Consider the following 13,815-nt stretch of genomic DNA (forward strand, 5'->3'; position numbering starts at 1 on the left):
CGTGTTTATGAGCATTGCACTATGCCCGCCCGCCCCCCCCACCAACATTGGTTCTGGAACTGATCCCGTCGCAGACCAAGTTAACAACGTTTATTTCTCTTGTCCTATGATTTGGCACCTCCACACTAGACAGTGATGCAACCAGCCTGAATGCTCTCCACCGTACACCTGTAGAGGTTTTTGAGAGTCTTGGGTGACAAACCGAATCTCCTCAAACACCTCACAAAATAGAGCCACTGCCAAGCCTTCTTCATTATCCCATCAACATGGAGGCTCCAGGACAGATCCTTGGAGTTGTTGATACCCAGGAATTTGAAGTTCTTGACCCTCTCCACTACTGAGCCCTCGATGAGGACTGGGTCATGTTCCCCTGACTCTCTTCTGCAGATGCTGGGATCTAGAACAGTATACAAAGTTGATGGAGAAACTCAGCTGGTTGTGCAGCATCCACAGGAAGTAAAAGACAGTCAATGTTTAGGGCATGAGCCCTTTATTGGAAATTATTCTTTTATTTTCTATGTAATTCCTAAAAAGCAGCTCCAAAAGCCCTGTTTAATTTTTTAAATATAATGCTTATATTGTATTGCCCACCTAGCATGATGCTCTGAGAAAGTGCTTTACAAAATGTGGGCATTGGATCTGTAAAATTCATCAATTGCATTTTGCAGCAGAATTTTTAGGGCTGGAGTCTGGAATCTGCAAACAGAAGCAGCTGTGGTGTCATTTCAGGCCAGGGGCTCCCTCTCCTGGTAGATTCTATCACAAGTTTTCATTTTAATAGGTCCATTATCATCTGACTGTGCACATTCAATCAGATGAAACAGTATCTCGCTCTCTCATGCTCATCTGGATTGCACAATCAGCTTGTTTACATTTTCTATCTGTTTGCAGTTATTTGTTTATGTGTGTACATTGTATACAGTTGTTTTTGCACAACCAAAAAGTTATAACCCTGCTTCACATCAGGAACAAGAATCTCAGGGTTGTATGTGATGTCATGTTTGTGCTCTGACAATAAATCTGCAATCTCTCACACACACGCACACGCACACACGCACACGCACACGCACACGCAGCGGAGAGGGAGACATGGACAGAAAGAGAGTCGGGTAGGCAGCGCGAGAGAGAGAAAGCTGGGGGGACAGGGAGGTTGACAGATACACGCACACACAGTGAGACATGGACAGACAGACAGACACACACAAATGCCGGTGTGAACAGACAGATTCACACACACAGGGACAAAGTGACAGACACGCATGCAGATTATAGAGGCACATGCACAGAGATATACTGACATACAGAGACACGGACAGAGCTACAAAGAAACATAGTCAGGAGTCTGATAATGGCAGGAAAGAAACTGTTCTTGAATCTGCTGGTGAGTGATCTTGCACATGTGAATCTTGATGGGTAGGAAGGGGATTGAAGAGAGTGTGGCCAGGGTGGGATGAATCTTCTCATAAGTTGGCTGCTTTCCCCAGACAATGCAAGTTATAGATAGAACCAATATGGCAGCCAGAGGATCTTTCTTTTTAAAATTGTCAGAGTCAAAATCATGCCACCCTGTGCAGCTGATGGTCAGAACACTAGCTGGTGTTCATGAACCTTCTTTTCATGCAGAACCTCAAAGCTGGTGCTCACACCCCTTTAATGGTGCAATGCCCTTTGAGAAGCTGGTGCCTTCAATTCTTCAACAGTGAACATTGAGTAGCTGGATAGTTGATGGCCAGAACAATGACCCATTGGGGTGACTGCTGCCCATGGTCCCCTCATTAAGCAATTAGGTCATTGAGTTGGTTGTTGACCAGAACCATTTAATTGAGCAATGATGCCCCCCCCCCCAACCCATTAGTGTCTACTGTCCTCCTATTGAGAAACAGCCTCACCTGGTCCAGACCGCTTCTAATGAGCAGCACTCCCATGGGGCGTCTGGTACTGAAGGCCATCCCTTTGACCCCATTGTTCAGTGGTTCAATGGGGACATTGATGCCCATGCTCCATTGACCCATAGCTTATGAAGGAACATGCCAATGGATGAGCCATTGACCAACAGCCTATGGGGAGTCTGGTGCCCGTGACTCTCCGACTATTCAATGTCCTCATTGGGATACAGATGCCCATTATTCCATTCACCAATGATGCCATGGGGAGACTGGTGCCCATGGGGAGACTTGTGCCATGTGGTAACTGGTACCCTTGGGGAGACTGATGCTGATGGTTTAATTCATCAATGACTCCATGGAGTTCCAGCTTTTCCCATTGATGGCTCATGGTGATAATGATGCCCACAGTGAGAAACGCAATGTGGTGACCAATCCATAGGAAGTCTAGTGGCCATGGAGAGACAATAGGAAAATGGGTGGCCATGGGGAGGACAGTGTCTCGTGGGCTGGTGTGTACCCATGGGAAGATGGGTCTCCATTTGGAGACCATGGGGAGCCCAGTGTAATTGGGGAGACCTTGGAGAGACTATAGGGAAACCGGTGGTCATAGGGTGTCAACAGGAAGATAAGTGTGCATGAGGTGACTGTTGGCCTTGGGGAGACCACAGGGAGACTGATGACCACAGGGAATCCACAGATTCCCATGGGGAGATCACAGGGAGACTGGTGCCCACGAGGAGACCACGGCTGCCCATGGGGCAACCAGAGGGAGACCAGTGGCCGTGGGGAGGCCTTGGCGAGACCACAGAGAGACCGCAGGTGTCCATGGGTAGACCAGTATCCATGGGAGATCATTTGGAGACCATGGGGTGACTGATGCCCATAGGGAGACCACAGTTGCCCATGGAAAGATCATAGGGAGACCGGTGCCCACGGGGAGACTATGCATGCCCATCTGGAAACCAAGGGAAGACAGTTCCCCATGGGGTGACCAGTGGCCGGTGAGACTATGGGTGCCTAAGGGGAGACGACGGGGAGATGGGTGCCTACGGAGTCCACGGGTGACAATGGAGAGACCATGGGAAGACCACAGGCAGACAGGTGCACAGGGGGTGGTGGCCTTGCAGAACCCACAGGGAGAGAGGTGACCATGGAGTAACCGGTGCCCACGGGGAGACAGGAGCCCTTGGGGTGACCGGTGCCCACAGGGAAACCATAGGAAGACAGGTGCCCACGGGAAGACAGGTACCCACAGAGGGACCCCGTGTGATGCCGGGGAGCTCGGGCGGAGCGTCTTGGTTGGACTCTGGCCGTTCCACCGTCTCCATCGCGGTGACGCCACAATGGGGTTGCCGGGCGCCAGGGCCACGCGTGGCAGATAACACTGTGGGGCGTGAGGACGGGAGCGCAGATACTCCCCATGCTTCTGAGGCTGCTCCTCTTCATCCCGCTCCTCCTCAGCGCCGTGTCCGCTCCCCGGATCGCCGAGCCCCGCCATGCCGCCGGCCCAGCAGGTCAGGGGCTCCGCTCTCCGCTCGAACCACAGCCCAGTCCCTGTGCACACTGGCGCTGAGCCCTGTTTCTCTATCGTTGTCTGCCGCAGGTCTGTCCCGCCCGTCGCCCGTGTACCACGTGGAGGACGAGCCCATGGTCTTGGACCAAGGCGACCCAGCATCTGGTGGTAAGGCGTGGGGCAAGTAATGAGGAAGGGGCAGCTCGTCGGCAAGCAGAAGCCTGCCTTGGTCAAGGACGCGTGCACCTGCCCAATGTTGGCATTGGCCTGGGCATTGGGAATTGGCCTGGCCTTAGCATGACAGCATTGGCATTTACATGGGCATTGGGAATTGGAATGGCCTTAGCATGACTTGCCATTGGCCTGGGCATTGGGAATTGGTCTGGCCTTGGCATGGCTCAGAATTGGCATTTACATGGGCATTGGCCTTGGCATGGCCTGAGCTTTGGCCTGGGTATATGTGAGACATTCCCTAGCCAGCAACCTCATGACCAATTTCACCAAGCATCCCAAAATCTGCTGCCCATCGTATACAGATCCCCATGCTTCACATCTGAATCACTGGTTATGTATCCGGCCAGGCTTTAAATTCATAATTGTCCCAGTTTCCTGCAATGTGTTTAAACTCACTGTGTTCATCCAAAACAGGAGTAGGAGTTCGCCATTAAATAAGATCACGACAGATCTGGTTGTGGACTCAGCTTCAGCCTTTTCCCCATAATCTTTAATTCAAAGATCCATCTATCTTTGTCTTAATTATATTTAATGAGGCAGGCTCTACTGCTTCCTTGAGTAGAGAATTTTACAGATTCACTACGCTCTGGGAAAAGGAGTTTCTCCTCATCTCTATTCTAAATCTATCCCCCAGAATCTTGAGACAATGTCCTCTGGTTCTAGGTTCACCTACCAGTAGAAACAACTTTCCTGCCTTTTATCTTATCTGCCACTTTCTTAATTGTGTTTCTATATGACCCCGTCTCGTACTTTTGAATCCAATTAACACTCATGGGTTAACCCTCATGGGTTCACCGTGGGCCTTCTTAACTGTTCTATCAACCTGCACGATGATCTTCAGAGATCTATGGATTTGGACTCCAAGGTCCCTCTGTTCTTCTACACATTTAAGATTCCTACCATTAACCATGTACTCTGCCTTCAAGTTTGACCTTCCAAAATGCATTCACCTCACACTTATCTGAATTGAACTCTATCTTTCACTTCTCTGCCCAACCACATCCTGTCTAGATCCTGTTTTAACTTGCAAGAGCTTTCAACACTATCCACAACACCTCCAACATTGGTCTCATCTGCAAATTTGCTGATCCATCCCTCTACTTCTTCATCCAGGTCATTTATAAAAATCACAAAGAGCACAGGTCTCAGAGCAGATCCCTGTGGAACTAGTCACTGTCCTCTTGGCAGAATACTTTCTGTCTACCACTACTCTCTGCTTTCTACAGGCAAGCCAATTTTGTATCCACAAGCTAAGGTTCCATGGATTCCATGCCTGATAACTTTCTGAACAAGTTTTCCATGGGGTACCTTGTCAAATGCCTTACTAAAATCTAAATACACCACATTTACTGCCCTGCCTTCATCCATTTATTTTGTTACTCTCTCAAAAAACTAAATTAGGCTCATGAAAGCAGGACCTTCCCTTCACAAAACCATGTTGACTATCCTTGAGAATACTGTACTTCATCTCAATAAATCCTGTCATTAAGAATTATCTCCAATAGTTTGTCCACCACTGATATAAAACTTACTTCCCTGGGTTCTCCCTATTACCTTTTTTTTAAGCAAGGTTGACTGAGCTAGGGATTTTTCCTTTGGAGCGATGAAGAATGAGGAGACATTATAGAGATATATAAGATTTTGAAGGGCTTAGGAAGGATGGAGGGCCAACACCTTTTTTCTCTGGTGACAATAGCAAATGCCAGAGGACGTAGATAGCAGGTGCTAGAGTAGGCCAATTGGCCCATTGAGCCAGCACCGCCATTTTTCAGATCATGGCTGATGATTCTCTGTCAGTATCCATTTCCTGCCTTATCCCCATAACCCTTAACTCCCCTGCCCACAAGAGCCTTATCTAACTCACTTTTGAACATATCCAGCGAATCTACCCCTACCACCCACTGCAGCAAAGCATTCCACATATTTACACTTCTCTGGGTAAAAAAATTTCTTCTCATCTCCGTTTTAAAGGGCCTTCCCTGGTTTCTTAAACTATGCTCTCTAGTCCTAGTTTCTCTCAACATTGGGAAGATGTAATCTGAATTCACCCATTCTAGCCCATTGATAATGTTATAAACCTCAATCATGTCTCCCCTCATCCTTCTAAACTCCATCACATATAAGTCCAGTCTTTCTAACCTTTCAGCGTATGTCAATCCTGCCATTCCAGGAACTAACCTTGTAAATCTGCACTGCACTCCCTCTATAGCAAGTATGTCTTTCCTCAAATTTGGGGACCAGAACTTGATGCAACATCCCAGGTGAGGTCCCAGCAAGGTCCTATACAACTGCAGGAGGGCATGCCTGCTCCTATACTCCAATCCCCTCTTTATGAAAGCCAACATGCCATTTGCCTTCTTCACAGCTTGCTGACCTTGCATCTGTTTAGTGAGGGGAGGAAAGTGTATGGGGTAAGATTGCAGGGTGCCTGGAATGCCATGAGTGGTGGTGGACATTCAAAATACTCTTAAATAGGTACATGCATGCAAGAAACATAAAGAAAAGTTTAGATTGTTCAGGAGTAGATTTATATCAGTTAGCACAACATTGTGCACTGAAAAGCCTGCACTGTGCTATCATGTTCTTTTTTTTTAATCTGTATTCACTCACCATTTTTAAAATATGAAGTTTCCCTTCTTTAACAGTCAATCCAGGTATGAAGTTCTGTAAGAATTGGGCATCTTTTCAACATCATACCTCAAGAGCTGGGACTGTTTGTTGAATATAAGATTGAGATTAAATGATCCTTGGAGACTGAGGAGAAGACGTGCAGGATCAGGCTTAATTTGATTGAATGGAGGAGGCTTGAGAGACTTATCAGCCTCCTCATGGTCATATTTCTTCTGCTCTTAAGAAGATGTTGGAACAATTTTAAATGCTATAATTGGAAAGGCAATTGAATAAATTGCAGTCAGAGAATACATTTAAAAACTGTGAGGAAAGTGTATGGACACAGCGAATTGGATAGGTAAAACAAATGACCCCAATTGTGCTGGACACTCCCTCTCTCTGCTTCCAAAACAATTCATTGTGATATCAACATGTTCTCGAATGTCCAAACTAAACCCTCTTGATTCAATTTCTTTTTCAACATCCATCTTTCTCGATTAAAAACAACTCTTGGTCAAGTTGTTGGTGTCTTGGTGAGTCTGTACCTCAGAATTATAATTTATTGTCATGAACATGTCAAGAAATTGGTTGTTTTGAAGCAGCATTTACAGGTGCAAAATGTCATTAAAAAACAAATTAGTGAAAAATATGTGAACAGGAGGTAGCATGTGTGGTTCATTGTCAATTTAGAAATCTGATGGGAGAGGGGAAGATGCTGTTTCTGTTCATTTTTAGGTTCCTGTATCTCTTTCCTGATGGTATCAGGGAAAAGAAGGCATGGCCTGGGTAGTGAGGGCTTTTGAGGACAGAGGCTACTTTCTTGAGATGCCATGTCTTGTAGATTCCCTTAATGAAGTGGAGGCTGGTGCCTATGATGGCACTGGCCAAGTTCACAATTCTTTGTAGTTTTTTCCTGTCCTGTGCATTTGGCACTTCCATATCAGACGGTGATGCAACCAGTCCAAATATTTTCCACGGTACACCTGTCGAAGTTTGCAAGAGTCTTCAGTGACATATCAAATCTCCTCAAACTCATCACGAAGTATAGCCACTGGTGAGCCTTCGTGGCTGCATCGACATGAGGATAGACCTTCAGAAATGTTGATGTCTAGGAATTTGAAGTCCTTAACCCTTTCCACTGCTGACCCCCTCAATGAGGATTTGTTTGTATTTTATCTCCTGAAGTCCACAATCAGTTCCTTAGCTTTGTTGACGCTGAGTGTGAAGTTGTTATGACACCACTCAACCAGATGATCTAACTCTGTCCTGTTTGCTTCCTCATTGGCATCTGTGATTCTACCAATGGTCGCGGTGTCATCGGCAGATTTGTAGATGGCATTTGAATTGTGCTTGGGCGCACAGTCATTGTGTAGAGTAAGTAGAGCTTTGGGCTAATCACACATCCTTGAGGTACACCTATTTTGATGTCAGTGAGGAGGAGATGTTGTTTCCAATTCACACTTACTGTGGTCTTCAGATAAGGTAGTCAAGGATCTAGTTGCAGATCTATTCTTCATGGAGGTTGGTGACCAATGGTGTTCCACAGGAATTTGTTCTGGGAACTATCCTCACATGAATCTTATAAATGACCTGGAGGAGGATGTAGAAGGGGGGAGGGGGGATTAGAAAATTTATCGATAACCCAGAGGTTGGTCGTGTTGTGGATGATCTGGAGGATTGCTAGAGGTTAGAGAGGGATATTGATAGGAGGCAGATCTGGACTGAGAAGTGGCAAATGGAGTTTGACCCAGTAAAGTGTGAAATGATTCATTGTTGTAGGTTATATTTGAAGGCAGAATACAATATTAATGGCAGGACTTCGAGCAGCGTGGAAGAACTGAGAGATCTTGGGATCTCTGTCCATAGGACACACAAAGCTTCTGCCCAGGTTGATAGTGTTGTTAAGAAGCCATATGATGAGTTGTTTTTTTCATTAACCATGGGATCAAGTCAAGAGCCATAAGGTAATCTTGCAGCTATACAAGAACTTAGACCCCACTTGAAATATTGTGTTCAGTTCTAATCACCTCAGTACAGTAAGAATGTGGATGCTGCAGAGAGAGGGCTGAGGAGATTTACAAGGATGCTGTCTGGATTGGAGAGCATGCCTTATGAAGACAGGTTGAGTGAACTTGGTCTTTACTCCTTGGAACAACGAAGGATGAATGGTGACATGATGAGAGGCATCGATCATGTGGATAGCCAGAGGCTTTTTTTCCAGAACTGAAATGGCAAACATGAGAGAGTATTCTTTTAAGGTAGTTTGGAGTAATTACAGAGAGAATGTGAGGTTAGTTCATCACAGAGTGATGGGAGAAAGAAATGCACAGCTGACAATAGTGGTGGAGCCGGGTACAATAGGATCTTATAAGAGAAGTGGAAAGTTATGCATAGGGAAATCCTAGGCAATTGTTCGAGTAGGTTATTGGGTCAGCACAACACTGTGGGCAAAAGGGTCTATACTGTGCTGTATGTTCTACATTTCGTGTAGTTTCATAGAAGCGGTGACACAGGTAGACAAGGTAGTGAAGAAAGCATAAGGCATAAAACCAACGGATGCGGCATTGCGATGCAAGAGTTAGGGTCTCGTGTTAGGTCTGTACGAGATGTTGATGAGATCGCAGCTGAAATATTTGGCATAGTTCTTGCCACCAAGCAACAGGAAAGATGTGATTAAGCCAGAGAAGGAGCAGAAAAGATTCATAAAGATGTTGCCAGATCTGGAGGGCTTGTTCTGTGTAGACAGGAACAAAGTGCAGAGAGTGCTAAACATACCTCAGGCCATCACACATACCAAGCTCTCCTCAATCAACTCCTCTCGTTGTCACAGGACAGCTGGTAAAATATTGAAGGTCACATCACATCCAGATCATACTCTCTTTTCCCGCTTGCTGTATTTTGATACAGGTGGCAAATAAACAATTCCAGATGCTTGAATTATATGAAGAGGCTGGATAGGCTGGGGCAAGCTCCCTGGAGTGTCGGAGGTTGAAGGATGATCTTGCAGGTTTATACAATCATGAGGGGTGCAGATAAGATGAATAATGACAGTTTTTTCCCCCAGGGTAGGTGGGGGCAGAAGTTTACGTTAGGAGGGGAAAGATTTAAAGTGGTGCTGAGGAGTTTTTTTTAAGCAGGGTGGTTTTTACACAAAGAGGCTGTGAGAATGAGGGTGTTTCTACCTTATCTCACAAGGTACACATTGTGTGAAACATGAAAGTCTACAGACGCTGGGAATGTAGTTAAAACACAGAAATTCTGGAAGAACTCAGCAGGCCGTGCAGCGTTCATAGGAGGTAGAGATATATAACTGACATTTTGGGCCTGAGCGCTACTTCAAGGATTGTACGAAGCAGGCAGACACCTGAATAAAAAGGCTGGGGGAAGAGAGAAGAAAGGTCAGGGAGGAGCGCAGGCCGACAGACGAGCTGATGAGGAGAGAGAGGGAAAGAAAGAGAGACAGAGCTCGAGGAGAGGAGAAATGGAGATAGGGAGCTAATGGAAAACAGAGAAGTTGATGTTAATGCCATCTGGTTGGAGGATGCCCAGATGGAAATATGAGGTGTTATTCTTCTAATTTGCATGTGGTCTGAGTTTGGCAGTACATGATACCCTAGAGAGACTTTTCGGCAAGGGACTGGGGTAGGAACATTCATTTATAACACATTCAAATCATTTGCAAGACAGTGCAATAAAATGCATGCTACATCTACACACCAGTAATCTTCTGCTCACACATAAGCACTAAACAGCTTAAGGGTTTAGCTGATATACAACTAAGAAGGGTCCTCCTTTACAGCCAAAGTAGTATTTTCACCATTGTTTATTCTTGCTCAGGGGTTGAACAACATAAGTAGATTCAAGAGTCAAGATTCAATTTATTGTCATGTAATAAAAACAGTGCAATATTACACAAAATTTGCTTTAGGCAGACAGATTTGCCATTGGCAGAAATTGCCTGAAGCGCTTCTTACAGTCAGAGAAAGAGAAGCTAAAGAGGGTCCCCTCAGAGACACCAAGTGTCTGTAGATTCCAGGGTCAGTGTCAGAACAAGTCTTAGCAGGGGGGACAATTTAACATTCAAAATCTCCCTCAGCAGGAGGTGGGGTGGTGGTGCCTACCTGCCTATCATGAACCTCCTCCATGCGTCGCTGCCGTCACACTTTCCCCTCCCTCCGACCTTACAGACAAACATGCTGCTTATATCACATGGAGATTAATAACACTATTGATGCTAGCACTGCAGATGGGAGTGGTCACAATACCTTGTTTGATGGGGCAATGCCCGCATACAACTCCCCTTGGCACCAGCCCTGGTGGATTCACCTCCAGCGTTTCTACAGCCCCCTGCAGCTACACAAAGTCCAGTCCAAAGCACAAGCTTCAGATCTGAATCTCAGAGCCCAGTTCTGACACCTGGTGCCCCTTCAGCCAGTCTCGAACCAGTCCTCAGTAGTTTACCACCTGGTGTGAATTCCTTGACTGCAGTCGGCCATAGCCTGCAGCGTGCATGGGTTCCTCGCCTTGAGTCTCTAATTGCCTGTCACCTGTATGTTTCTTCAACTGCAGAAGCCCAAACTGGTTCATCGCTGTGATCACCATCCTGTGGGTCATCTCTGTTTCTCCTTCTCAAACAGGGTGGTCTTCCCATTTTCAGGTGCTCTGCACCAATCCGCTGCTCCTTCGCAGACTGTAACCCCTCATGGCAGCCGATCATAGGTGCCACCATCTTGGAGGAAGACCCTGCAGTTGCAGTATTTTTACATAAACTATCACAATCATTTTCAAGTATTCTGCATCATTTGTTTTAGGATGCTTGGAGTCAAAAAATATAATGCAGGATTTTTGAAATTTTTATATAATTTTCTTTTGGAGCCCATAAATTAAAAAAAACTTCAATTATATATTTTTAATTCGATTTCTAGGAAGGTCCTTGAAAAGAATAGATTAAATCACAGTTAGACTTGTTTCAAAAATAAATTAACTGTCTCTCGGGCCTCCCTTGAACAAGATTTTATTTTTCCTTGGAGGAATGCAAATGCATTCTTGAAAGTAACACAAATAACATTAAGTTCTTGTGCATAGGTAATGCATTCTTTTAAAAAATATTTTATTAATATAATGTCTAAAATTAAGAACATTGTAGCATAGTTACATAATAGAATATTAACAAGTATATGTTGAAAATCTACTTATAAAAACTAAACTAAAATACTAAAATCTAAAAACTAAAACAACTACAAACTCCCAAAAAAAACCCTAAAGACCCACTGTCCCCCTGAGCTAATCTAATCCAAAAACTAATAGATGTTATTTCATTATAAAATGGTTACAAATAATTAAATCAGATTGGATCAGTTGGCACTCAAAGACCTCAAAAAACATCATAAAATATATTTTTAAGGAAAACTTCACTGATCAAGAAAAAAAAATCATAATTTTAATTTCATTATTTTTGCATACAGACCCCAATTTTGCAAAAATAAAATTAAAATTATCCCTTAAATTATACGTAACTTGTTCTAATGGAATACAACTTTGAAATTCAGCATGCCATCTGTCTAATGTTAATGCATTCTTGACAATAATGGTAATACAATCTTGAAGACAATGCCAAAACACTGTCTGGGAAAATTCTTGTGCATTTGGAGGATAATAGCGCATCATAGGAATTCTGGTGAAAGAGGATAACTACAGGATCACTAATTTTACCTGTGTCATTGAACAGGACCAGTTCTGAGATAACATGTTCCCTTGTAGGTTCAGTAGCATGTTGTTCAAGAAATCCATCCCATATGAATTCTATGAAGTCCTCTTCAAGGTTCCCTTCACCAGCTTGATTCATCCAGTTGATGTGCATGTTAATGTCCCCCATGATCACTCTTGTTCCACCCTTACATGCCTCTGCTATTTCTTGGTTTCTTGCCTGTGCCCCTGTCTATAGTATAGACCACTGGTGATTTTTTTCCCCCTTTACTATTCCTAAGATCTACCCAGATGGACTCAACGTGTTGCACCTTAGATCTTACATTATCTCTCACTATTGCCCTGATCTCATCCTTAACTAACAGTGATACCCCACCTCCCTTATCTTCTAGCCTGTCCTTCCTTATTACCTGATATTCTTGAATAGTTAATCAGAGTCCTCTCCACCTTGCAACCACATTTCTGTAATGGCCACTAAATCATACCATTTGCAATGACCTTGTTTAGAATACTATGGTCATTTAGCTAAAGTACCCCTTATACCCAATGACCTGTTAAAATCTGGTCCTCTTTGTCTTTTTTGCACTTGGCTTTTATCCCCTCTGCTCTTAGTTTTCTCTTTTTAAACTGTTGCTTTTACATTTTTCATACTCTTCTCTTTTACTCCATCTATCCCTCTCTAATCTGTTGAACCCACCACCCCATCCCATTATTTAGTTTAAAAACCCTGTCCACAGTCCTAGTTATGCGTTTCACCAGGATCCAAGTCTCATCATGGTTTAGATGGAGACTGTCCCCTTTGAACAGTTCCTTCCTTCTCCAACACTGGTGCCAATTTCCCATGAATTTGAACCCACTTCTCCCACACCAATACGCATTTAACTCTCTAATCCTCTGGACCCTGTCCCAATTTGTACGTGGCTCTTGTTGTATTCCAGAGATTATCACCATTTTGGTTCTGCTTTTTAATTTACACTGTCGTCTCTTGCTCCTCAAATTTCCTTACCAGAACATCTTTCCTGGTTCTACCTATGTTGTTGGTACCCACATGACCACGACAAAGGGATGTTTCTCTGCAGGTCAGATAAGATGTCTTGAACCCAGGCACCAGACAGGTAACACAGCCTTCAGGATGCTCTATCCCTGCAACAGAGAACTTTATCTATTCCCCTAACTATACTATCCCCAATTACCCCTACAATTCTCTTTTCTCCTCCCTCTTAAATGGCTTCCTGAACCATAGTGTCACGGTCAGGTTGCTCATCCTTCCTGCAGCACCCAATCTTATCCATACAAGGAGCAAGAACTTCAAACTTGTGAGCCAAGGCACTCCAGTTCCTCTCGCACTCTCTTTGATTCCACTACATGCCTCACTCACAGTAACACCCTCTTGTCCCTTGCCACAGGCCAAATTTGAGGCAGCTATTCTAATGCATGTGACTGCCTCCTGAAACACAGTGTCCAGCCAGGTACCTCTCCCCCTCTTTGAGTGTTTGAAACTCAGATTCCAGGTCAGCAGTTTTGAGCCTGAATTCTTCCAGCAACCAAATATTCGCTACAGATTTACTCATGCAGAATTACCATGTTTATTTGATTGAGTATCTACCATAATTTCAAGTCAACTTGCAACTAGTGGACCATGTTGTTATTTATGGGTCTACTTATTTAAGCATTTTCTTACATTTTTTGCATTACAGTTCAACTCTGATTATCCAAAATGGTAAACGTTTTTTTCAGAGAACCAGTCATTTTTTAAAAACAGCCCAGTAGCAACAGCAAATCATTTGTAACAGTGTTTATACAACAGCAAACAACAAGGTAAGGCTTTTTAAGCATTAAAATAAAGTTTACTTCTCACCAAAAAAT

The 13,815-nt window shown here is 44.2% G+C and overlaps 1 protein-coding gene across 5 annotated transcripts in view; it reads left to right on the top strand.

Annotated features, from left to right (window-relative positions):
• The first annotated feature begins 3,264 nt into the window (after positions 1 to 3,264).
• The window catches only part of LOC138740622 (mediator of DNA damage checkpoint protein 1-like), a 104,335-nt gene continuing 93,784 nt past the window's right edge, over positions 3,265 to 13,815 (top strand). For all 5 annotated transcript variants that reach the window (XM_069893523.1, XM_069893526.1, XM_069893524.1 and 2 more), the window contains exons 1-2: positions 3,265 to 3,400; positions 3,490 to 3,567. In XM_069893523.1, coding sequence (XP_069749624.1) covers positions 3,307 to 3,400; positions 3,490 to 3,567 — 172 coding nt within the window. In that variant the 5' untranslated portion in view covers positions 3,265 to 3,306. The remainder of the gene's footprint in view (positions 3,401 to 3,489; positions 3,568 to 13,815) is intronic.

The sequence above is a fragment of the Narcine bancroftii genome, chromosome 8, assembly GCF_036971445.1.
Source record: "Narcine bancroftii isolate sNarBan1 chromosome 8, sNarBan1.hap1, whole genome shotgun sequence".
NCBI lineage: Eukaryota > Metazoa > Chordata > Chondrichthyes > Torpediniformes > Narcinidae > Narcine > Narcine bancroftii.